Below are 25,499 nucleotides of genomic sequence, written 5' to 3'. Positions count from 1 at the left end.
AAGGCAGAGATGGGGGGGTGTAAGGGAAATTGGAAGAGGGTGGCTGTTTCTCTCTTGCCCAGCTGATGCTAACTCCTCTTCATCTCTCTCTGGCTCATGGAAGGTTCGAGAACGGCTGCGAGTAGCACTGGAGCGAGTTGCAGTATTGGAGGAAGAACTGGAAGTGTCCAATCAGGAGGTATGAAGAAGGCTCTTCTCTCATCTGCAGTGATAGTATGTGCATCTGTAAATTAGTCGAGATGTGTCTTGTGCCAAGCACACATGTGGCCCTCAGGTGCTGCTGTGAGCAAGACTCAAGCAGCTATTCCCAGCAGGTGGTGAGTTGAGATTTCCACAAGGGGGCCATGGGTTTGTGTTATTGACATAGCAGCCCCCAGAGATAAGGGGAGAGAGGCCATAACTGGGTGCGACTTGCAGGTTGATGTGTGGGCTTGATGTTGAACAAAATCCTGAACTCCATTCATAAAGGAGCCAGGCAAATCTTTCTTGGAAGAGAATCCCACAATTCAGGCACCGCCACTCCGAAGGCCCTGCCTCGCATAGTGATAGTCCTTTACTGACTTGTACATAGGCTCTCTACTACTACTGAGGGGGGTCCAAGCTGGATACCCAGGGACCAGATGTCCAGCCTTGAGCTTGTCTTCTTATGCTGTCCCATAGCAGTGGCAGTTCACTGGGGGAGAAGGATGGCCAGCTGTGGAAGACACCTGCTCACTCCAGCTGTCTTCTACTCCTGAGAACAAGGTTGAAGCTTTCTCATCTCTAGCTTCAGTCCCTGCCTTATCATGAGGAGCCACATCAATTGCCTCCCCTCCCTCCAAAAGCCATTACTCAGCTGAAAGGTAGTCACTTTACTGGGGGCGGGAGAGCCTATGGAGTCTGAGTAGTAACCCATGATGGTGAAAAGGTGGACATAATGCCTTTTGGTATAGCACAGTGGACAACATTTGCTATGGGCAGTTTCTTCCCCAGACTGGAAAGATTTCCTAGTGCTGCTGAGGAGATTATTCTTGTCCTAAGCCAATTGCTGCCTGCCTCTCAGTCCTTATTTTTAAAATTTCATTGTAAACATTTGTGCATACTCTTTCTTCTTCTTCTCCCTCTCCCTGTCTGCAGTCTCTCTCCCTTCGAGAGCAGCTTGCCCGACGCCGATCTGGCCTGGACGACCCCAGCAAAGAGGGAGACACCCAGATTTGTGTAAGTGGTGTGGAAAGGAAGATTCATTGGGGGGGCAGGGGATGGGGCAAACATGCAAAGAGGAGAGTACAAAGATCAGTGAGGACATGGAAGCAGGCCCCCACATGCCCCTGTGCAGAAGCAGGGAGCAGATTTTGGTTTGTTTATATATAGAGAGAGAGAGAGAGAGAGAGGGAGAGAGGGAGAGAGGGAGAGAGAGAGAGAGAGAGAGGGAGGAGGGAGGGAGGGAGGGAGGGGGGCATAGTAGTTAGAGTGTTGGACTACAACCTAGGAGACCTGGGTTTGAATCTCCGCACAGCCATGAAACTCACTGGGTGACCTTGGGCCAGTCACTGCCTCTCAGTGTCAGAGGGAGGAAATGGTAAAAAAACCCTCTGAATACCACTTACCATGAAAACCCTAAGTCGCCATAAGTTGGGATCAACATTTCCAATACCCAAACTCAGTTACTTTTGTCATCTGAATGGCCCCAACCATACTAGGTTTCTCCTTTTGCTTTTTGTATTCCAACTTCCTTCACACTCTCCTCTTTCCTCGTTCTCCCATCATGCATCCAACTATTCTCCACTTACCTTAATTGCAAATCTGTTCTTCCTTCCTTTTCTCCCTTCTTTCCTCTGAACTAACTTCAGTTACACTCTTTCCTCTTTTGCCTCGTGTAAAGGAATAAAACTGTTCAGCCATTCTGGGTTTTTTTCTTTGTCATAAAATGGTTGCTTCTGTTTAAAAACTTGAGGTTGTAGTCAAATAACTTTTACTCAGAGAAGACTCATTGAAATGAATGGACTTAAGTTAGTGATGGTCATTAACTTTAATGGGTCTGTTCTGCGTAAAGGTTAGCCCTAGGTTCTTGATTTGAAAGATCAGCCCAGGGAACTGAAATTTAAGGGAGAATGAGAAAATCTTCGTTTGCTATAGAAAATAGAAACTTAACAAGACTCTGTTGCTCTAATTGCTCTTATGGTTAACTGCTAAAACCTCTAGATTATCTCTAGAAATAACGTTATAATATCTATTGAATTGCTGCTTTGCAAAACATTTAGCAAAATCTCAATAATGCTTATGATACCTATCTGCCCTACCAGGACAGTGAGTTGTCTGGGTCAGAAAGTAAGTTACAGCAGTGATAGGGCTGTTGTAGTAGAGGGAGCCAGGAAATAAAGACTTCCACTTGGTAATAGTGGTGGGGGTAAGTTACTAGTTTGCTTGCCTCCTTGCTGTAGTCCATGCCGTCACACCTTCTTTGCTCTTGTGTTCTCCAAGCGCTTGTTGAGTTTTCCGCTAGTGCTCCAGAAGGCCACTTGAGCCTGCCAGCCCTGTGATTCAGGAACTCTTCCAGGCCATAATGCTTATAAGCTAGTATGGCATCAATCTCAGTCACATCTTGGCTTCCTCTTTGTGCGGTTGCCATGTCTGAACAAACCAGAGGACTGAGTAGGAAGGAAAGACCTCTTTCAGTATAGCCCACCAGAGGAGGTTGCAGTTCACATGGAGAAAGTGAGAAGAAGATAAGAAGAATATATGAAGCTGACATACTGAGTCAGACTATCAGTTTGCCCATTATTGTCTGCTTGGACTGACAGTGGCTCTCCAGGGTCCCAACTGCAGTTTCCTCCAGCCCCGTACTCGATATTCTTTAAAAAAAACACAACAGGAGATGCCAGGGATTGAACTTGGGACCTTTTGCATGCAAAGCACAGACCCTGCCACAGAGCAATTGGCCTTCCTCCATGTGGAGGGTTTGGTTGTGGGTGGTGCATAGATGCATGTTGGGAAGGTGAGTCAGGTGAGCCAAAATCTGTGGTGTGTAATAATCCCTTTTTGCTTCCTTTTGCTTTTCAGGCCAATGGATCAGTCTCCCTTGAGCTGGGGCGTGGCGGGCGGGAATCTGAACTAGAGGAGGTTCTGGAGCGCCAGCGAGCTGAGCTCTCTCAGCTGAAGGAGCGACTCACCATGCTCTGTCGGCAGATGGCAGAGCTCGAGGAAGAGCTGGCCACGGCCCAGCGGGACCTCATCAAGTCTGAAGAGATCAACGCCAAGCTGCAACGGGACCTCAAGGAGGTACAAATGACCATGGCTGGCAATCCATTGCCCCATTCTGTGCGTGCTGCTTACTAACTTTAATATGTCATTCATTATCAATATCACTCTGACTGGGGAAAGAGTCACTGAAACAGTGCAAGAAAAAACATATCCAGGAAATTATAAAGAGAGTGAGTGAGTGTGTGTGTGTGTTATAAGAGTCTGGGAGTGTAGTGGTTAGAATGTCAGATTAGCATTTAGGAGATCTAACTTTGAAATCCGCACCAGCCATGAAGCTTGCCAAGTGACCTTGGCCAGTGAGTCATGCTCTCTCAACCTAACCTACCTCACAGGGTTGTTGTGAGGATAAATCAGAAAGAGGAGAAGCATATATGGCACCTTGAACTCCTTGGAGAAAAGCCAAGATATAAATGTAGTAAGCAAATGAATAGAGGTTTTCAAGACAGTTTCCAATTTAAAGTTAAAAGCATGATAATAAACAATAAATAATAATTAAAAATAGCTGAATTAAATTAAAAGCTGAATACATCAGTGCAGGTAAGTTTGTCAAGTTGTCAATAAAATAAAACTTGCTATTAAAAGCTCAAGCAAAAAGGATAGACTTGGCTTGGTGTCTAAAAGACATTTATTTATTTGCTACCCATTAACAGTAAGGTTTTTTTTAAAATCCTCAATTAAATATACAGTAGGGACCCGCTTTTCGGCGGCCCGCTAATACGGCGGCCCGCTAATACGGCGGCTTTCAACTAGAGTAATTAGAGTAAGGCCCCACTCATACGGTGCTTGTTCCGCTTTTATGGTGTTTTTCGGGCATTGGGCGTTCTGCTTTTTGGCGGGTTTTGCTTTTAGGTGGGGGTCTGGAACGTAACCCGCCATATGAGTGGGGCCCTAGTGTATTTTAAAAACATGAAGATAAAAAAAAAATGGAATAAATTCACTAACAGAGAAGACAGTGGTGCCCAAGGTCTAAAAGCACTAAAACTGTTTTTAATAATGTGTTTTATATTGTTGTGAGCGACCTACTGGTGAAGCCACTTGCCATGGGAAACTTAACGACAGTGAGAATCCGATGATGGGGTTGTGATGGCTGGACAGACCTCGGGCTGTCGTGTTTCCTCCCCACCAGAATGCCTGTCTTTGGTAATGTTATGTCACCAGAGAGAGGCATTCTGGGTAGAGGAAACATGGCAGCTCTGCATCAGCTTTTCACTCTGAGTTTGATTGTTCTGTTTTATAAGACCCTGGAAAGCATTCCCTTCCCATGAACTGCCACGAAATGGTTCAGGAGCCAACCTTGCCAAAATTGTGCCTCTGTTTCCCAGGAGGACAACTCACTCCTCCTCCAATTGAGTTTGCTAAAGCCCTTGAGCTACCTGCCTCATCTCTGAAGATAGGGAAAGGCCTCAGAGGAAGATATTAATCAGGTTGTTTCATATGGCATCAAGATAGCCAAATAGAGTGTTAGGAATTATTGAGGAGGGGTTGGAAAATACAACGGGAAGTGATGTGATGTCACTATATAAATCTATATGGCACCTAGATGTGGAATATTTTGTACATTTCTGGTTCTCAAGTAATGTTTTTGAGTTTTGAAAATGTAAAGAAAAATAACTAAAATGATCTAGCAGCTGAAGCATTCGTGAGGAAAGATTTAAGACAGTGTTGGCCAATTAGCAGGCCATATCTAGCCACACCTCCACCTATAGCAATTTTATGTGGGTTCTGCCAGGCAGTTTAATCAGGATGTGTTAAAAGTCTGCCCACAGAGGCTCTCATAAAGGAAAAGTGTTTAAAGGAAAAGAAAAAGCTTTTCAAACCAAGAGATTCATGTGCAGAAACCATTAGAATGAAGCAAAATACGAACGCCTTAGTTATGCCTGAGCTTGTGTGGGAAGCTTTTTCCTACAAATGGCACCAGCTTTGTTATGGAGCCTGACTACTCATGAGGGGGTCTATTTGTGGAGCAGAATACAATTCTGAAGCCCAAACCACTGCCTGGAGAATAGAGTGGCCTTCAAGAACTTAGGATTTGGCCATCCTTGGTGTCACAGATTTTAATTTAGAAGGCAACACCACCACCAACAGAAAACAAAGGTGGGGTATGACAGAAGTCCATTAAATTATGAACTATGTAGGGAGAGTGTATAATTTCTCCCTCTCAAAACTACTAAAACCTCCATTTCACTAAAGCGGAGATGAGGAACCTGTGGCCCTCCAGATGTGGTTGGACTCCCGCTCCCATCAGCATGGCCAGTGGTTGGTGATAACAGGAGATGTACACCAGTAACCTCTGGAAGGTCAAAGGTTCCCCATCGCTGCACTAAAACCTCAAGTGACTGGCAATATGATGGGGAGGAGGGAAGCAAAAGAATGCAGCCACTGTTGCTCCTTAAAGTAGACAATATACATACATACAGAGAGAGAGAGAGATCCCCATGTATTCTTTTGGACATATATGGCACAAGGAACCTTCATTTATCTAACCGGCAACTAAAGGATCTGTGTGGGGGTTTCTTATGTTTCAAAGTAATGGGAGGGAGGGCAGGGTCCATAGCTCACCCTGCATGACTCCTCTTTCATTCCCTTCTCTTGTGTGGTGGGGGTGACAGGCACTAGCCCAGCGGGAGGACATGGAGGAGCGGATAACTACTCTGGAGAAACGCTACCTGAGTGCTCAGAGGGAGGCAACCTCTCTTCATGATGTCAATGACAAGCTGGAGAATGAGCTGGCCAGTAAGGAATCCCTGTACAGACAAGTGAGTCATTTACTTCCTGTCCATCTGGTCTCCCCTGGCTGATGAACCTTGGCTATTCCCAGCATCACCTTGCTAATGTCAAGTTGTCCCAAGCACCGTCTGTTTCCCTATATATACAGGTGGTTGTGACATTACCCGTGTCTCTCCAGCAGATCCCTTGAACTTCTACACACTAGTGTGTGTGGTTCCAAATGACTGAGATTCACTACAGCTTCCTTCTCTATTCCCCACTTATGTGGATTTGAAAGGTCTCACTTCCTGACTGTTTTAGCACCTTCCCTACCTGTGCAGGCAGCTGAGACTGATTTAAATTGTCCCCTAAGTCCACAATGTACCTGGCTTCCTAGGTTCTCCTTTTACAGTCCCCTTGTCTGGTGTGCACTGATTGCTGGTTTGGGGTCACTAATCACTGCTTCATACCTTGGCAAGGCACTTGGGACTTCATACCTTGGCAAGGCCCTTGGATTTAATATTTTCCCTTGTGCAGAGTGAAGAAAAGAACAGGCAGCTGCAAGACTGGCTGGAAGATGCCAAGCAGAAGCTTCAGCAGACCCTTCAGAAGGCCGAGACCTTACCTGAGATAGAAGCTCAGTTGGCCCAGCGAGTGGCAGCCCTCAACAAGGTACTGTGCCAAGTCGGAGGAAGTGCAGTGTGCCATGTGACTGGTGGAGGAAGTGGCCAGTGGGACCCAGCTGCTGGAACCAGAAAAAGGAATCAAATGAGTATGGGTGTTGGAAAAGGAGCTCATGGATTAACAATCTCATTCACTCTCCTCTTTAGGCAGAGGAGCGCCATGGGAATTTTGAGGAGCGCTTACGTCAACTTGAGGGTCAGCTGGAGGAGAAAAACCAGGAACTGCAACGGGTGAGGGCATGGTGGGAAATGTGTGGAGTCTGATGGGTAGATAAGGCACCAGGAACTGAAAGAAGGGCCACAGTTTAGTGCTGGAGCACATTCTCTGCATACAAAAGGTCCCAGGTCGAGCTGGAAAAGACTCCTGTCTGAAACTCTGGAAAGCTGCAGCTAGTTGGTGTAGACTTTACTGAGCTAGATGGACCAATGATCTGACTCAGTATAAGGCAACCTCCTATGTTCTAGTTTGACAGGGCTTTTGTGGTTCCAGAAACAATAAAGCATTGTAAAAATGAATAAGGAGAGCTGCTAGTTGGGAGAAGATATAGAAGGAGCTGGAATCAGTGGTGAAGGGGTCTGGGAGATGCATGGGAAAGATGGAGGTAAGGGCTGTTACCCTCTCCAACTTTGGCTGTCTCCCTTGGAAAAACAGGCACGTCAAAGGGAGAAAATGAATGATGAACACAACAAGCGCCTATCGGAAACTGTAGACAAGCTGCTGTCTGAATCCAACGAGCGTCTGCAGTTGCACCTCAAGGAACGAATGGGGGCCCTGGAGGAGAAGGTAGGAGTCTCTGTATGTGTATGTGGTGGGAGGAGGTGGTCACAAGTCAAGGTTTGTGGGGAGACAGATTCTTCTGAGTCTGTTGCTCCTGTGCCTGTCAGGTGGCTGGGAATCAAAGGAAGGAACTCTCAGGGCCTAGAAGTCAATTGAAGCAGAGCAAATAGCACTGTCAAGGGCAGACACAGATCACTTTCAAGAGAAAGCAGTCAAGGAGACTAGAAGCAGGAAGCACATTTCAACACAAAGGGTCAAATCCTGAAGACAACTACTATAAGGCCAGCAGGTCGGAGGCAGGAGTTGTCAGGCAGGCAGGTTCCAGAAGGCAACAAGGCGAGGCAGTCTCTAGAGCACAGACTTCACCTGACAAGTTACTCAGGCTGGGCGACAAATCTGAGGCAGCAGTTGTATAAGGCCAGGTTGATGAGCTACATGCATCTTCCTGGCAATTGTCCAATTGGTGCTGCAGAGCAGCAAGGATGAGGCCAGTAGTTTCTTCTTCCTCAGAACTAAGTTGTCTCAGTGGTACAGAGAGTCAGGTGCCTGAGCCTTGCTGCCAGAATTCCTGGTTCAAGCCTCCTTGGGGCCTTAACAAGAGGAAAAGATGATACTATCTTAACAGTTTGACCAGATGAAACACAACGTGAAGCAGACTTGGCACCATTATGCAACATGGTTGGGCAAATGCTGGAGTCTATGCTGTTGGTGACACCTGTGCTGCACCACTTCCTAAGCCACCCTGTCCACCCTTGCTCAGGTTCCCTCAACAATCACAGTTGTGGTAGCCATTTTGATTTTTCTGACAAGCAGTGCACTGGGAGTTCCAGTTCTGGCATACTATGAGTAAAGACGCCCAGCATCGACAGAAGAAAATATGGCGCCTGCCATGTGTTTTTACCCACAGTGCACTGAAATGTCTGGTGCATTATATTTCAGGAAAATAATAATGGTGGGTGTAATCGCAGCCACCAGAGGGACCACCCACACAGATGGCCAGGTAGAATGATGCATTTTGTCAAGAGTCCTGATGTGAAAGCTGGTTAGGACCCTTAGTGTTAGTCAACTGTTGTGGTGGCTTTGGCTGCTGGTTGGGTTGCTTATAACAGCAGAGACAGCTGTGGAGAAGAGGTAAACACAGAAGCTGGAATTATGTTGGACTGTCCTTCAGCCAACCCTTCCAGGCAGCTCCAATCACCTAGTGGGGAAACTACCTTGCATTAAACGTACCCATTCATTTGGGGTGATGGAAGATCTAGGGCCTGCAGGGAGGGAGGGTTTGAGGAGCATCCTGTCTAGAATCCTATCTAGGTGCTCTTGCTGTCATTAAGCTCTTCTATTTCCCTCTCCTTCCCCCATCAAGAACACACTGAGTGAGGAAATTGCCAACATGAAGAAGGTTCAGGACGAGCTACTGGCAAACAAGGTGAGGCTATTGTGACTAAGTTACTGATAAAGAGGATGATGAGAGTCACTAGTAAAGAAATCCAGAAGTAGGGAGGAAGTTCTGAATTTGGGTGTGAGTTAAGGGCTAGAGCAAGAGAAGCTTCTGGGAGTATCTGAGGTCCAACAATCAGAGTATTTCCCAGGTCTGCAAGCGGGGGGTGAGTTTATCAGTTCTGGTCAGGATTGCACTCCCTCTGAATAAATGGGTACATAGTTTGGGGGTGCTCCTAGATCCATCTGTATCATTGGAGGCTCAGGTAATCTGAGCAAGGAGCACCTAACCGTGACAAGGAACACCTAATTATCAACTTAGGTTGGTATGCCAACTATGCCTTTCCAAGAACAGGGATGGCTTGCATATTGTGACTCATGTGTTAGTAACCTCATGATTGCACCACAGTAATGTACTATGTGGGGTTTCCCTTGAGACTGGTCTGGAAGCTGCAGCTGGTGCGGAATGTTGCAACCCAGTTGTTGAGCACCTACATGTGCACATGTTACTCTTGTGCTAAGGCAATGTTCGCCAAACTTTTTTCCCCACGGGCCATTTGAAAATTGCTGAGGGTCTTGGCGGACCAGATAATGTTTTTTCTGTCTCTTGTAGCAATTGTAATCCACTGTGCTAGATGCTGCTTGATTTTTTAGTTGTATTTTTGTTGCTTCTTTTATTTCTTATATTATTTATATTGTTTATTTCATTGCATTCCATAGAATTCAACTTGTAATGCAATAGAATACAATATAAAAAATCAAAGAAGCAATAAAAATCAATACGAATATTTAACATGGGCATGCCACGGACCAAATGAATGAACCACTGGTGGACCACAGTTTGGGAACCCCAGTGCTAAGATAACTGCACTGCTGACTAGCTACTGAGCCATGTTTAGGGTCTTATCATTAACATAAAAAGCCCTAAACATGTCAGGACCAGGTTACCCTGAAGGACCACCTGCCCTTGTATAGATCTGTCCAGCCATGTAGGTGATTGGGGTAAAGTTTAATTCATAGCACTGCATCTTATAGAATATCCAAAAAGGCATTTTCCACTATTCCCCCTACACTTTAGAATGCCATTTTCTCTGCCAAATATGAACCATTATAATTTGCTTCAGACATCTTGTAGAGACGTATGTTTTTGCAAGGAATTTCCCTGATCCATAAGATTGGACCCAATGACATTGGATTTCAGGATCCATTTTTACCTGTTTTTATTATAAACATTTGTGTTTATATGTTGCTTTTGTTCTATTGTACACTGGCTTGGAGATTTTTAAAATAATAAGTGGTTTAGAAATACTTTAAAACTAATACATATGATGGAGGGCTTTGAAGCCGGCTAGGTTACTCTCCAGTATTGATGGCCTCCTTTGTACATGTCATGCAGGAGCAGCTGCTAGCTGAAATTGAGAGGATGCAGATGGAGATAGACCAGTTACGTGGGCGCCCAGTCTCTACCTACTCCCGGTAAGAAGGCTCCTCCCACTCCTGAATTATTATAATAACCAATTTAGTGCCCCCAACACCCAATTGCTAGGACTGCAAGGACTGTCCCAGTGGGCTGAGTACCTGGAAGACTTCTTTGGCGCAGGGGCCTTTAATGGGCGAAGGGCATCTTAGTTGGGCCTAAGGAGGACTGGTGGGAGAGAGCCCCTTGATTTTAATGGTGGAGACCCTCTTCTTCCCTTCCTGATCATCCTTGCTCAAACTTTTTGTTTTTCCTGCTCCACGGAGGTCTCTGCCGGGCAGCGCGCTGGAGCTGCGTTACTCCCAGGCGCCCATGCTGCCGGTAGGGGCCCACGTGGACCATTACAGCAGTGCTGGTGTGGCAAGACGTTCAAAGAAGGGCCGCTGGACTGTCAAGGATGAGGCCACCAAGGTATGGAGTTGCTGTGTTGGGCTTGGCATGGGGTCATAAGTGGGGCGGGGTGAGGAACCCAATACTGAAGAGAAAGAATTTGGAGTGTGGGGGGTGCTAGGATGATATTAGCAAAGTCTGTTGCTTGGAAGTCTGGGGAGAAGTAGATACAATGATGTGTGGGCTGCCAACAAAATCTGTAGCCCTGAGCCTTGGTCTCCACGGTCACAATCAGGTAGTAGAAAACACATGGTGTGACATCTTGCTTTCCATTCCTCTGCAGCCCAAAAGTGGCAGCCAGTGAACTAGAGCATGGGAGGGGCAAAAGTGGTGGCCAGCAAAATAGAGTGTGGGAGGGGCAAAAGTGGCGGCAAACAAAATAGAGCGTGGGAGGGGCAAAAGTGGCGGCAAACAAAATAGAGCGTGGGAGGGGCAAACTCTGACGGAGATGATGTCATGTTATACATTTTGTGCTACCAGATGTTAAGTAGAAGATGTGGGGAGAATGAGACTCAGGACTGTTTTGGGGGGCAGCAGCTATGCATCCTCCATAGTGTCTTGTTCTGGCCTTTTTCTTCATTTATTTCTACCCCACTATTCTGTTTAAAAATCATGCAAAGCAGCTTATGAAAGTTAAATGCACACCATCAAAAACAGTGAAATGGACAAACGCTACTAAATAATCACAGCAACAAAAACAGACATCTTAAAACAGCAGCCACATTGAAAGCAGACTACAGCAGATTAGCAGATGAAAATCGTACATTAAAAAGCACGCCTGGGTAAGGTCATATTGAGCAGATGTCTAAAAACCAAAAGAGAAGGGGTCTGGTGGGTGTCCATGGACAAGGCTTTCCATAGTCTGAGTGCTGCTACTCAAATGACACAGATGGGGAATGAAAAATCACAGATTCAAGAAGGCACGAAAATGAATCCTGGGATACAGGGAGGGATGTAGGGCCTGGAAGAGTTTATGGCAGCAATAGACTGTTGCTCTGGAAATCGCCATTGCCACCCTTGCCAGTTGTGGCTCCTAATGTAACGGATCTGGATTGTATCTTTTTAATTAATTGCTTATGATTTTATGGAAGCTGCCTTGGGCATCAAATGGTGGAAAGTTAGGGTGTAAAAGTTTTAAAATAATAATAATAATGCAGAGTTTTGCAGCTCTCCACCGAATATTATTACAGCTTTCTAGACCCCCCTGGTCACGTGGGAGGTTAATGCTTAGCAACCGAGGGATCTTGTCAGTTGGGAGGTAGCATTTCTTGGCTTGCCGCTGCCCTCGGCCAGTTCATACTTCATAACCATAAAGGGGTGCTTCTGTACTAGCCTTTTTGCCCAGTAGGGAAACGATTCACTCATTTATTGCTGAGAATCTAAGCATACATTCAAAATAATTGCCATAGCTGACGCTGCCAGTTTTTTTCCCTAGGTGTCTGTGGGGCCACCCTATGGAAGGGGCACTTTAAATGCTTCAGGCTCCATGGGGGAATAAGCTCAAAACCCAAGGACCAGACAAGCCAAGTGCAGCTACTCATGGCTTATTGAGGTTTAGGGTAGTACAGCTTCCCAGTTGGTGCATCCCAAGACACCCCAATAGCTCCTTTCCCAGTGTCAGTTTGGTGAGTGAAAGTCCCAGGGGCTCTGCTGCTGGCCCCTTCTTAAGATACCCTGAGCATGCTCCCAACAAGTTGGGGAAACAGGACAGGGCTTCTCCCAGGGTTCCCTGCAAATGAGCAAAGTGGAGCCAAGAGAAAGCGGACCTAGTTATCTCCCTTTCCTTTCCTCTCTCCTTTTCCCCCTCATAATTTTTTTTCGTTCTCTCCTTCTTTTCCACCTCAATTTCCACTGGACACCCACATGGTGAGTGTCTCTCTTGATACAGCTTTTTAGGAATAAGCTGTCCTCGCAGCAGAGCAATGCCAAGGGTTGGGGCCCCCAGTAAGGGCCTTGGTTTCAATGGCAGGGGTCTCTGCCGTGCACCTGTCATAGTCCCCCGAAGTGTGTGCTGCTTGTGAGGGGTTTCCCTTTTCTCTGTGGTGACTATCCCAACATGCAAGGGGGGCAACTGGACCGCACTTCTCAATTTCTCTTCTTTCCCCTCTCTTCCTCAGCAGGCGCTACTCTCTCAGGAGTGGGAACGGGCCCAGCAGGCAGCTGGAGGCTCTTTTGAGGGCAGCTTAGACGGTTCAGATGAAGATGAGCGGGATCCCCTGTTCAGCTCTGCCGACCTGCTCTCCCCCAGTGGGCAGGCTGATGTGCAAACCCTGGCCATTATGCTACAGGAACAGCTGGAAGCCATCAACAAAGAAATTAAGTGAGTTGTCCTGGCCAGATCTTCTACATCAGGCTTGTGCAAGTACTTTCCCAGGATGTACCTGTTTACACTGCTGCCAGCCTGCCGTAGCCTCCCTTGTGCCTGATTTAGGGTTTCCCTTGGAAACATTCCAAACCTTCAAGGCCACCCTCATACAGCATCCTCTCACCGCTTCTTTTTGTGAACTCCTCCTCTAGACCACATACACATCCTGCCATATTCTGGAAGCCCCTGGCTCACTTTGTGGCTCCCCTCCGCTCTCTTTTTCATAAACTAATTTTAAACATTCAGGAGAACAAAGTGGGAATGAGAGAGCAGAATGGGTTCACCATTTTGCACTGCAGGTAGGTGAGGGAATACCCTGCTCTCCCATATAAAGTTCCCTGCAAATATTGTTATTTATTACTGTCCCGCTCAAAACAGCTCAGTTAACAAATTTAGTATAAAATAGCAAATAATAAAATTACAGCAGTAAAAACATAATTGAAAAGGAAGCAGTCTTGAAAAGCAGCATATTGGAATGTTTTCAGCAGATGTAAAAAAATAAATACCTAAGTGTTAGTGCCACCACTGAAAGGTCCCAGTCTGTTGTTTCCTGTTCATCTAATCTCTCTTGATGGTGGAATAGTGAGCACACCAGACCACAGTAACAGAAATCTAGCACACCAAGGAGAAATGTTCTAGCTCAGTCCATTCCCTGCTGTACTAGTTTTCTAGTTGCAGGGAGTTTGTTTACACAGGGGAGCCTTCAAAATTGGTATCCTCCATCTATATTTTGAATGAAACACTGAATTTTCTATCTGGTGATGTGTTTTTAACCCTCATGACTACAAATTTATTTGAGAACCTGAATTGTGAAAGCACAATAAAGGAAGCAAAGGTATTTCAGATCCACTCCATTTTCTGGCAGAAGGTTTTGAAGAAAGGGAAGGCACAAACTTTTGCTCAAAACGTTTGCTCAAACTTTTTCTCTGCCATTCTTGCAAGACTGATCCAGGAGGAAAAAGAATCCACAGAACAGCGGGCGGAGGAAATCGAGAGCCGGGTGACCAGTGCCAGCTTGGATGGATCCCTGGGCCGCTACCGCTCAGGCGCTTCCATTCCTCCCTCAGTCACCAGCTCTACTCTGGCCAGCCCTTCTCCTCCCAGCAGTGGCCATTCCACTCCCCGCTTGGCACCCCACAGCCCTGCTCGTGAAGGAGAAAAAATGGTGCGTTGTGAATGGCGGTGAGCAGGGAATGGGGTGGGCCATGTCTGCTTCCCCAGGGTAGTACATTCATCGTGCAGAGATGCCTCTTGGGATGTTTTGAAAGGTTTTCCCTCAGAAACCTTTGTGTTGTGTTGTGTGCGTATTTTTGAATGAACATACAACTCAAGACGATTGGTTCATCCAGCCCACTATGGTGTAACTGGCAGCAGCCCTTGAAGGCCTCAAGTAAAGGTCCTTCCCAGCCCTATTGCCTGAAACCCTTTAATTCTCTGTTGACATTAGGCAGGTGCTCTTACTGTACTGCTTTAGGTGCCTGCTGAAAGCTTTTCTGTTTCAGCAGCCTATCCAGACACATGATTTAGTTGCACCTGTTCTGAAACTTGTTTTAGATGTTTTGCTGCATGTGTTGTTTTTAGATATTTTTAACAGTTTTTAAATGTTATAAAAATTTTAATTCCCCCCCCCTGTAATTGTAGTTTTTATCACAGGAATATTTGCCACCCTGGACTCCTTTGGAAGGAAGGGTGGGATATAAATGTAATAAATAAATATAAACTAGACGTATCGGGGAATGAGCCATGTTCAGGTCACATTGTACCTCTGAATGCCAGGTACTGGGGTGGGGTCTGGCTTGACTACTTGTGGGCTTTCTGGAGGCACCTGGATGGCCATTGTTGGAAAGAGGATGATCCAGCAGGGCTGCTCTTGTGTTCTTTTTCTTTTGTTCTCATGTGGGGTGTCTTCGATTGTTTGAGCCAAATTATTTTTTGAATTGTCGTAAGAAGAGCCCTGCTTGTTCAGACCAAAAGTCCACATAGTCCAGCATCCTTTTCTCACAGTGGCCAATGAGCTGCCTATGGGAAGCCCACAAGTCGGACAACAGCACTCTCCCCATTTGTGATTCCCAGAAATTGGTATTCAGAGGCATACTGCCTGTGACGGTGGAGGTACAACATAGCCATGGTGGCTAGTAGCCATCGATAGCCTTATCCTCCATGGATTTGTCTAACCCCATTTTAAAGCCATCCAGGTTGGTGGCTGTTACTTCATCTCTTGGGGCAAATTCCATCGTTTAACTATGCACCAAGTAAGTGCCTGCTTTTTTTTCTGTCTTGAATTTTTCAACATTCAGCTTCATTGGATGGCCCCAGGTTTTAGCATTATGAGCGAGGGAGAAAACTTTCTCGCTGTCCACTTTCTCCAGGCCATGCATAATTCTGTCTCTAACTCCTCTATCATGTCCCTCCTTTTTTCTAAACTAAAAAGCCCCAAATGTTGTAATCTTTCCTGGTAGGGGAGTTGTTCCAGCTCTTTGATTATTTTTGGTTGCCCTTTCTGAACCTTTTCCTGCTCTACAATATCCTTTCTGAGGTGAAGTGACCTCAGAATTCCAGGTGTGCTGCTATCATGGCATTACAATATTGGCAATTTTCTTTCCAGTCCCTTTCCTAATGATTCCTGGTATGCCCAGACACTTCAGGGCAGGTGGGGGGCGGTGGCTTATTCCTGCTGATCTCTTTTTATTGTGATGCCTGCAAGATATGGGTTATTTATTTATATAGCGCCCATCTATGTTCTTGGCACTTTACAAGGTTTGGGATAACAGGTCCCTACCCCAAGGGGCTTACAATCTAAACTAGATACAGGGAAACAGCAGAGGAAGGGGGGAATGGAAGCATGAATAGGCAAGGGAAGAATATCTGATTTATTTCAGTCACACACTTTTGGGACTTAATTACAATAACATAGGAATTGAGGTGACAAAGGAGCAACAAAGGGCTTTTGACATTGTAGCCTCTTTTAGGGGGTGGGTTGTTCCACCGTCTTATCCACGTATTGTGTTTTTAAACTTTTTATTTGTATTAGTTTTATACTGGTTTTAATCTTTTTACTGTATGTCGCTTTGGATTCATTTTTATGAAGAAAGGTGACTAATACATTTAATAAGTAAATACATTTTAATAAATAAAATCCTGTGGGAACAGGTGAAGGGAAGCAGGATAGGTTCAGGGAGTGCGGGGAAAGTAATAGATAGGACTGTGATTAGGAAAGAGGGTGGGCAGGTGCCTGAATGTTTGGAACAGGCGTCTCCGGCAGAATCAGGAGCTCAAGCGGTCAGGGGTGCACATGCAGGCTCTTCAGAGGCTGCTGACAATTGCTGGAGTTCTCAGGGTGAGAGGACCATAGAGTAGCCATCTGGGCAAAAAGGGCACACCCAAGCAGTCCAGATCCATCTGGACACATGCAGGCTCTTCAGGGGCTGCTAGAATTCCCAAAGTGGGGAGGGGTATGTGGAGGAGATAACATATTTTAACCACGTATCTTGGAAGCAGGTAGTTGAATTAGATTACTTTTAAGCACATGCCCCATGAGCTTGTGATGGGCAGCAGGTTTACCCCAAAGAAATCAAGTTGCCAGTTTTTCCACAACAGCCTCTTGACCTGAGAGACTCCCAGAGTTGCAGCCTTCCACAAAGCTTGCTGGGTGCCCTTGGGCCAGTCACTGTCTCTCAGACTAACCGATCTCACAGGGTTGTTGTGAGGATAAAAGGGGATAACCATGTACGCTGCTTTTTGATCCTCGGAGGAAAGGTGGTATATAAATGTAACAAAAAAATAAAATAAATCTCCCCCAGCACTACCATCTTAATCTTTTCTTGTGCCTCTTTGTCCTCCCAGCAGAACCACATTGCCAAGGAAGAAGGGCGAGGGTCCGAGGAGAAGGCCCTGGCCCTGTGCGAGCCCCCAGCTCCCTCTACCCCCCGCACGATGCGTCTCGAGCGCATGACCCAAGCTTTAGCTCTGCAGGCTGGAACCCTGGAAGATGGGAGAGACCTGAGGACTAGGTAGGTTGGACAGGGCAATAGGGTGTGTGTAGGGCAATAGGGTGATCAGTGGGTAGAGTAATAAGTACAAGAGGACAGGACTCTGCCTAATGGGGGCTTATCATCTACAGTTTGACAAGGGAGAGAAATAAAGGCAGTGATAAATGAAGGGTTTTTTTCTATTTTAACCAATGTCTATCTTGTTTTCTGTCTAATAGATGCCCAAGGCAGCTAACAATATAAAGCAAGAAAACACCTTAAAACAATCCAAGCAATACAATTTTATAAACCAGCTAAATGTTCAGACAGGACAGGAAAATACCCAATTGGAGTAGCTAGATAAATTAAATGGCTGGCAAGATAAATAAGTCTTAAAGATGTGGGAAACCAACAAGGAGGGGGGCAAAAGGATCTGCAACTTGGGCACAGACACATATGTGCATTTATTTCAGATGCACGTACTTAGGCTTGGCTAGAATGTGTGGACTAAGACAGAGATTGAGAACCATTTTCCCCAAATCATACCCACCAGCCCCACACCTGACATCGTATGTGGGGCAGGTAAGGACAGAGCCCCAAGGGAACAATCAAGAGCTTAAAGTTAGCTCCCAGTTCTTGCTTTGCAGTCAGGGCTTGCTCATAGTGCCAATCAGCTGATTGCTGCTGACAGTAACCCACACTGGGATCATATGCACTAGGGAGTTCCCCATTCTTAATCCCCCTTAATCTTGAAGTCCATTTGAAACTGCACCTGTAAATGGACTTTGAAGGGGCTCACTGTAACCTCTGATTGACAATTACAATGAGTCCCTTTGAAGTTGTCATCTGATGACATAATAACAGTGATTGACAGGTAGGCAGCCACCTGTCAAAATTGGCCCATGCGGGGATGGGGAAGGTAAGAATCTGGCCCACTGGCTAGATGAAGTTCCCCAGCCATGGACAGAGGAATTATGCTGAAGGCCTCATGGAAAATATGACATTTGAGGTAGGGAAATAGAGAACTGGTAGGGGGGTGATGATTAGCAGTGGCTGGAGTGATGAACCTGATTGACAGGGATGATGGGAACAAGGCAAGAAAGATCTCTTTTTAGGGTAGGAGCCTCTCTTGGGGGCACAGGACTTTTCCAATCTTTTCTTGTCCCATTCATACCACCCCTCCTGTCCCCTTCCATTTACACAGCCTGGGAGCCGATGGCACCAACAGCAGTCAGGACTCCTTGCACAAATCCACCAAGAAGAAGAGCATCAAATCCTCCATTGGACGCCTCTTTGGCAAGAAAGAGAAAGCGAGGCTGGGACAGTTGGGCCGTGAGTCCCCCTCACTTGGTATGCCTTTCCCAACCCAGAGCCTCAGTTCTATTTTATTTTTCTTTCACATCCACTCCCTGCTTTTCCCTTTAAAAAGAATTATGTGGCATGCCCCTGGAGAACAGGGATGAGGAACCTGTAGCCCTCCTGATGTTGCTGGACTACAGCTCCCATATTCCTGACTATTGGCCATGCTGGCTGAGGCTGACGGGAGTTGGAGTCTAACAACACCTAGAGGGCCATAAGGTTCTCATCCCTGCTGTAGAACCTGCCTGTTCTGCTTCCCAGCAAATTATCAGTATAAGAACTAATGAGGAGACCTCTTGCTCCTTCCAAACACATACAACCTTCAAGTACTCAGCATCTCCACAACTTCTAGTTGTGTAGTCCTCATGGTCTCGTTAGATTCCTTTAAGTTTCTAGTCCATTGAATTGAATCCATTGTCTTGGGTACCTGCCAGGCCCAAGATAACCTTAGTGACCTTCTGAGCTGGGCTTCCATTGTGAGGACTGCTTTTCTGTAGGGCTCTATACTTATCCCCCAGACCCTTTCCAAATACTCTGCTCATCACAGATGACATTTGATAGGGGGAGAAGGATGTTGCTACTTTGCACAGGACTTCCTGGGCAGCTGGAGCCGCTCAAGAGAGATTCATGCTACCTTTGAGCTCTCCAAGAGTCTGGCACAACATAAAGGGTTGCACTCCCTGTCAACCTCTATTCCATGCAAAGGACTCTAGGGCGGACACCCCCCAGATCCTGGAGCTGATGATAGTAAAATATGCAGGGATTCTCTGCTCCAGATAAACAGTGCTCAACCCTTCTGTTCTGCCAGAACACTCAGAAATACTAGCCCTGTTCTGGTCTTCTAAATTCCTTATGCAATGAGGGAGAGCAGGAGTGAGCATGCTAGTTCAGTGTGTCACCACCACCACTGGCCATCACTGTCCCTGTCCCTGAGTCAGAGGAATAACATCTGAAATGAGGAGCACTCATGTAGGCTCCCCATGCAGTTTAGAAGCCTGGAAGATCAGGGTTCTAGAACATGCAGGGAACCTACGCAAGTACAAAAGGCTCTCCCTGCTGCAGAAGTTATCCCTCCAACTAGGGGACAGCAGCAGCAATTTGGGGTGGGGTGGGGCCGAGCCAGTGTATTCATCTCTCCCTTACCTCAGGTGTGGGCACCTTTGGCCCTCCTGATGTTGCTGAACTACAATTCCTATCATCCGTGGTCATTGGCTATGCTTGCTGGGGCTGATGGGAGTTGTAGTTCAACAACTGGAAGGCCAAAGGTTTCCCACATCTGCCTTATCACATGAGGAATTTGGAATGCCTGAATAGGGCTACTGCCTTGATGGCTAAGGGTGATTAAGGGAGCTGATGATGTATGTATGGGTGCCTTTCTCTGTGTGTAACTTGCCCTTCTTTCTCTATAGCTGGGACACCATCAGATGAGATGTCGCCTGCAGATCCCCTGGGCCTTTCTAAGCTGTCGGGACCTGTGGACAAGGACCGTAGGAACAAAAAGAAGTGAGAAGTGGCAGGAATAACTGGCCGTGGGTGGGGTGGGGCAGGGTGAGCTGACAATGTGGAAGGTTGACAGGCTAAATGCGTCCCAGGACTTGGAATGCCAAACCTGGATATCATATCCAACTTGGGATTTATGGAGTTGTGGGTGAGTCACACACATACGCAGTCCTGCCAGCCTCAGCTTCCTACCTGCGAAATGGGAATGATTGTAACCTGTTTCTTGGGCTTGTTGTACCCAGGAACAAGATGATAATGGCTGTAATGTCGAACTGCGAACCTTTATTATTGTTAACAACAAGGCTTGAGCAGCCAAATATTGTTGCAATAGTGGGTGGAATAGGGAAAGGAGGGAATATTTATTCATTATTTTAATTATTTATTTCAACCATTTATATATCTCTTTACACCATGATTTCTAAGTGGTGTACAATAAGATTTCAGAAAAGATACAGTAGATAAAAACAGTTACAATTCATTATATAAAGAGAAAAAACTTGCTTAAAATGCCTTCTGAAGTTAAAAAAAGCATTTGTCAAGCACTGGAAGTTCATCAGGGAGGGGGACGTGTCTGATCTCAGCCAGGAGGGTGTTCCACAGAACTGGGCACACAATACTGAAGACACGGCTCCAGGGGATATGAGCCATGCATGTGAGCCTGGAGAGACCAGCTAACAGAATATTTGATCAGATGAAGACACCCCTTGGATGTTCAGATTTTCTTCTGTCTTCTTCCCACCTGTGTTGGCTTCTGCTTTTCCCTAGGCATGAGCTGCTAGAAGAAGCTTGCCGGCAAGGCTTGCCTTTCGCTGCCTGGGATGGGCCCACTGTTGTCTCATGGCTGGAGGTAATGAGGATGGAAGGAAATTCAGGTTTCTATGAGAAGGTAGCAGGGAGGGGCAGAGAAGGTGGAGGGGCGAGGAGTGGAAAATGGCACCGGCTCCTGTCTTAGCAGAACCTTTTGGGCACCCAGATAAAGCTCAGCTTCAGGCCATATTCACCCATTACAAGGCAGTAAAGTCTGATTGGACACTGGACATACCCTCCACAAGAAGAGACAGCCAGACAACAGCTTGTGGGGGGCAATCTTTTTACCAGGACCGCACACAGAAGGACAAGCGTAAAGACGCTCCCCCTCCCCACATTCTGTGATTTACCCCTCCCCTGCAGCAGATGATGTTTAAGTTTTAAAAAAGATAACTCACAACTTCCAAGTGATGCATTTAGTGATAGGGCCAATCGAGACGTTATACTGTTCCCACAATTAGCAATTGTGTGATTTATGTATTTTTTAGAGTAAATAGCAGATGTGGTGGGCCCAATTCAGACTGAGACTTTTGCAGGGCAGAGAAGGTAAGTTCAGTCAGGACCCCCACACCTGCTATTTAATATACATGTATTCTTTAACTGTTTCATTTGAAGGGAGACATTTGCTGGAAGGGGAACTGTGGCAATCTCAAACAGGGCAAAATGAGAATCATGGGATGGGGGAGCCGGGCCTTCATTTTCACTAGAGTTGGACAAGCACGGTCTCTGCTTAACCTCAGTTTTCCTTCCCAATCACTCTCGACAGCTGTGGGTTGGCATGCCAGCCTGGTACGTGGCTGCCTGCCGTGCCAATGTCAAGAGTGGTGCCATTATGGCCAACCTGTCGGACACAGAAATCCAGCGGGAAATTGGCATCAGCAACCCCTTGCACCGGCTCAAGCTGCGCCTCGCCATTCAGGAGATGGTGTCCCTTACCAGTCCCTCAGCCCCCGCCACTTCCCGCACAGTAAGTGAGGGCCTGCTTCTTCTGTGGCCCCCTGCTGGAGGAGCCAAGGGTTCTTGCTCACACCCTGGTGAAGCTGGAATGTCTTCCTTCATTTGTTTAGTACTGATAGCCATTTCCTTTCTCTCACTGCTCTCTTGCTAGTCTACTGGGAATGTGTGGATGACGCACGAAGAGATGGAATCTCTCACTGCCACAACAAAGCCAGTAAGTGGTTCTGATGTGTGTGTTGTTTCTTTCCCTGTTTTGGTTATTTCTTTATCTTGCAGTTCCTGTGCGGAACATAAGGCATTTTGTTGTGTGTAGTGGAGCAGACTAGCTGTTGGCATCTCTCTGTGCACTGGCTCTCACCACTGCCATCTCTCTCTCTCTCTCTCTCTCTCTCTCTCTCTTCTCCCTGCTGCTACCTCATCCACCATCCCTCACCCATTCAGCCTCCTCCACTGCCTCTACAGCCTTTGGAGCCATCTCACTCTGAGGAACTCTTGAGGGTCCTTCCTCAGAGCGAGGCACTGAAAGCAAGGCGGCCTTGCAGAACAGCAAACACTGTTTAAAAGTGTCACAGTAATAAACATTTAAAACAGGTGCTCTTCAGGGCCACTTTGCCCACAATGCCTCACTGAGAAAGGTCATTTAGGAATGCTGAAGCTTCTTTGCTGTACTGGCAAAGTGGTGGCAATGCTCCTAGAGTCCTAGGGAAAGCAGCTGCTGGGCTGGAGACAGTGGCTAGTGGTGGTGGTAGCAGCAGTTGTCTGGCTGGCCAGTCAGCAAAATGGTGGCAAGTAACTCTGCAGGCAGGAGTCAGCAGTGGACAGGCCAAGTGAGGACCAATCTGCCATCCCCTCCATCTGCCACCTAAGGCCAAGGGCTCACCTTATCTAACGTGTAGACCAGTCTGTGTATGTGTATGATTGTGTTTGTATGTGTGCAGAAGTCTATAACTGGGATGTCAGAAGGTGTCTGCCTGTTTCTCTGAAGGCTTATTAGGTCCATCTCTGTTTTTTTTGTTTTTGCAAGGGTGGGGTTTATTTTCCTTAACGCATATAAAGGCTTATGGAGGGCACTTAATTATGGCACTCTAGCTTATTTCTGTTCAGGAGGACCAAAGCAATTAATTCTGGTCCAATCTATGGGGTTTTCAGCTCTAAAGTCCATAATCAGGTTGCACTCTTCAGGTTCTGAAAGGAAGAGCAGTGCTCTGTGGAGTTTTATTATTCTGAAATAGAGGCTATAACTTAAGAAGTTTAATATCCCAGGCTATGGTCTGAAGGCACATGAGGCCAGCACCCTGCTGAAGCTAAGCAGGGTCAGTTCTGGTCAGTGCCTGGATGGGAGACCTCCTGGGAACTATATGTAAGCTGCCTTGGGTTTCTATTGTGAAAAGAAAGGCGGGGTATAAATGCAATAAATAAATAATATCCCAGGGATATCTGGCAACCTGTCTTTGGCTCCTGCTTTCTTGCCCCCTCCTTCCTCTAATCCTGGTTCCCTTGGGATACTCTGAGCTGCTGTTGATTCTTCAAAGATGAGGCACGGTCTGCCTGTGCAGCAGATGGAACATGGTAGTGTGGCCCATACCACTTCATATTGAAAGATGCTATGTTTAATTATCTCCCACTTTAAAAAAATCAAACTTACAAGTCAAAGGTTAGCACATCAGGAAGAAAGGTTTAAACCCACCCTCTTGTTGTGTGCTAGGTTTCTATTTGTGGCTTTTTAAAAAAACATATGGGATCATCCAAAAATGTGATCCAACCTGTGTCTTAAGTGATGCAGTCTATTCTACCAGATCATGTGTCAATTACTCACAGTGATCGGGGCTCTTTTCTTTTACTCTGTGCAAAGAAGCTGTGTCTAGCCCTGCCTTAACAATTCCTTTCTGCTTTCCTTCGTGCTTTCCATTTAACCTCTATCTAGGAGACAAAGGAAATCAGCTGGGAGCAGGTATGAGAAGGATCTGCATAATAGCGCTCATTTTACTTGCATGCCTACGTGTATATGGAAGAGGAGGGGCTATGTGTTGTTTTTATTGTAGAGGATAGGGCTGATGCCAGAAGAAAGGGAGGTTCCCCCACTCCTGCATTTTGTAGATTTTCTTGTTTTGGTCCATGGAAGAACTAGTAATTCCTCTGTATTCAGTGGGTGTCACCTGTTAACTCAAAAGGGCTTCCTACTGTATCGCATGTTTAAGGATGTTCTGTGTGATATTTTTGTTTGAACGGAATTATTAGCACAGATGCATCTGATGTTCCTTGCCATTAATCAGGGATGGCACTGTTTGGGACAAACAAAGAACTCTATAAATCTGTTTGCATCCTTTTCTTTCTTTTGTACCTCTCACTGTATTGTGAGCATCTGTCTGCTCTTTCTACTCTGTGACTGGATGAGGTGGGGTGTTGTATGAGAGCTGCTTCCAACATTACCCAGAAGAGGCAAATAGTCAGGGGCATGAGAGATGTATACTCTGCTTTTGGTAATGAGTGAAGAAGTGAGAACTTGCCTGCCTCCCCCGGGGTGAGATTTGCAAATTCCAAATCTGCACGGAACTCATGCATCTTGTCACAGGAGACAGGCAAGTTCTATATTGCATTGGAGGTGGGGAAAGCACATATGCCAGTCGCCTCAGCATCTGCTTCCTCCATTGCACTGCAACATCCAGTGACACTGTAACCCTGAGTCTATAAGATAAAAAGTAATAAGGATTAGAGAAGCAACAGATTTGAAAAGTAAGGGGGCAGAATTTTGAGGGTGGAAAGAAGAAGACTTGATTGACATTTTAGCAGAATGTTTGCAGTTGTTTGTCTTTGTTCTGCTTCCGTTTTGTTCTGAAATGGGAAAACTGTTGCTCAGGGCATGGACTGAAAAAAGTGCATGATGCACACTTTTGCTGAAGCTAAGGAAGTCTGGGTATCCAGGGACCTTACTTGTGCCGCCTTGAGTTCCACGGGGAAAAAGGCAGATTATAAATGTAATAAATAAATAAAATAGAGACACAGAAGGAAGGGTTGTACTTCTAGAGGCAAAGGGAAGCGAGAAAAAGTTTGTAACTGTGTTAATTGAATAAGCATCACACATGCTAATTTCTCAAAACCCAACACAGACAACCTCTTATCTTTTTATAATTTGCTAGGACAGGGAAATAAAGAGGAAAGGAACTGATGCGACTCCTTCGTGTGTGTGTGTCCGTGCCTGCATGCACGCCTCCTTACTGTCTTCTCTCTTGTTTCTGCAGATCCTGGCATACGGTGACATGAACCATGAGTGGGTGGGAAATGATTGGCTGCCCAGTTTGGGCTTGCCCCAATACCGCAGCTATTTCATGGAGTCGCTAGTTGATGCCCGAATGTTGGACCACCTCAACAAGAAGGAACTGCGGGGTCAACTCAAGATGGTTGACAGCTTCCACAGGTGATGGGGAACAAAGGGCTTGTGCCTTCCATGGCTAAGATGTACATCCACGTCACAAACGTAACTTACAGTGCAATCTTGTGCACGTTTGCTCAGAAGTGAGTCCCACTGTATTTAATGGGGCCTTCTCCTGTGTAAGCATGCAACGGATAGCAGCCTTAGTTGTGTATAAGGTTTCCTGTGATGGCTCCACTCCCAGCAGCAGGTTATGGGCACAGTAGTTTGGCAAAGATGCTAGTAGTAGACAAGCACCAAATTGCCCGCCCCAAACATCATTTGCCCTCATCACCATTAAAACAGAAAGCTTAGAAACTATCAAGGGGGTTCTCTTTGTCTTTCACAAGAGGCAAGATTTGGACCAAGAATATACCATTTTAAACCAGGGCCCCAGCACTTCAGCAGGGCTCATCGCTGATG

The 25,499-nt window shown here is 46.2% G+C and overlaps 1 protein-coding gene across 12 annotated transcripts in view; it reads left to right on the top strand.

Annotated features, from left to right (window-relative positions):
- PPFIA3 (PTPRF interacting protein alpha 3) overlaps nt 1-25,499 on the top strand; it is a 71,793-nt gene that overhangs the window by 27,848 nt on the left and 18,446 nt on the right. For 4 of the 12 annotated variants that reach the window (XM_061590964.1, XM_061590960.1, XM_061590963.1 and 1 more), the window contains exons 5-23: nt 104-178; nt 1,117-1,197; nt 3,040-3,258; nt 5,850-5,996; nt 6,484-6,618; nt 6,777-6,860; nt 7,282-7,413; nt 8,771-8,833; nt 10,241-10,320; nt 10,588-10,732; nt 12,829-13,031; nt 14,019-14,241; nt 16,920-17,086; nt 18,249-18,394; nt 19,813-19,906; nt 20,669-20,750; nt 21,477-21,677; nt 21,819-21,881; nt 24,907-25,082. In XM_061590964.1, coding sequence (XP_061446948.1) covers nt 104-178; nt 1,117-1,197; nt 3,040-3,258; nt 5,850-5,996; nt 6,484-6,618; nt 6,777-6,860; nt 7,282-7,413; nt 8,771-8,833; nt 10,241-10,320; nt 10,588-10,732; nt 12,829-13,031; nt 14,019-14,241; nt 16,920-17,086; nt 18,249-18,394; nt 19,813-19,906; nt 20,669-20,750; nt 21,477-21,677; nt 21,819-21,881; nt 24,907-25,082 — 2,516 coding nt within the window. Of the gene's footprint in view, nt 1-103; nt 179-1,116; nt 1,198-3,039; nt 3,259-5,849; nt 5,997-6,483; nt 6,619-6,776; nt 6,861-7,281; nt 7,414-8,770; nt 8,834-10,240; nt 10,321-10,587; nt 10,733-12,828; nt 13,032-14,018; nt 14,242-16,919; nt 17,087-18,248; nt 18,395-19,812; nt 19,907-20,668; nt 20,751-21,476; nt 21,678-21,818; nt 21,882-23,591; nt 23,619-24,906; nt 25,083-25,499 lie in introns of all 12 variants that reach the window. The other 8 variants (XM_061590972.1, XM_061590970.1, XM_061590968.1 and 5 more) reach the window with 8 other exon arrangements.

This window comes from Rhineura floridana, chromosome 11 (genome assembly GCF_030035675.1).
Source record: "Rhineura floridana isolate rRhiFlo1 chromosome 11, rRhiFlo1.hap2, whole genome shotgun sequence".
NCBI classification, from domain to species: Eukaryota; Metazoa; Chordata; class Lepidosauria; order Squamata; family Rhineuridae; genus Rhineura; species Rhineura floridana.
The sequence above is the reverse complement of the archived record's forward strand: the minus strand, read 5'-3'. Positions and strand labels throughout refer to the sequence as shown.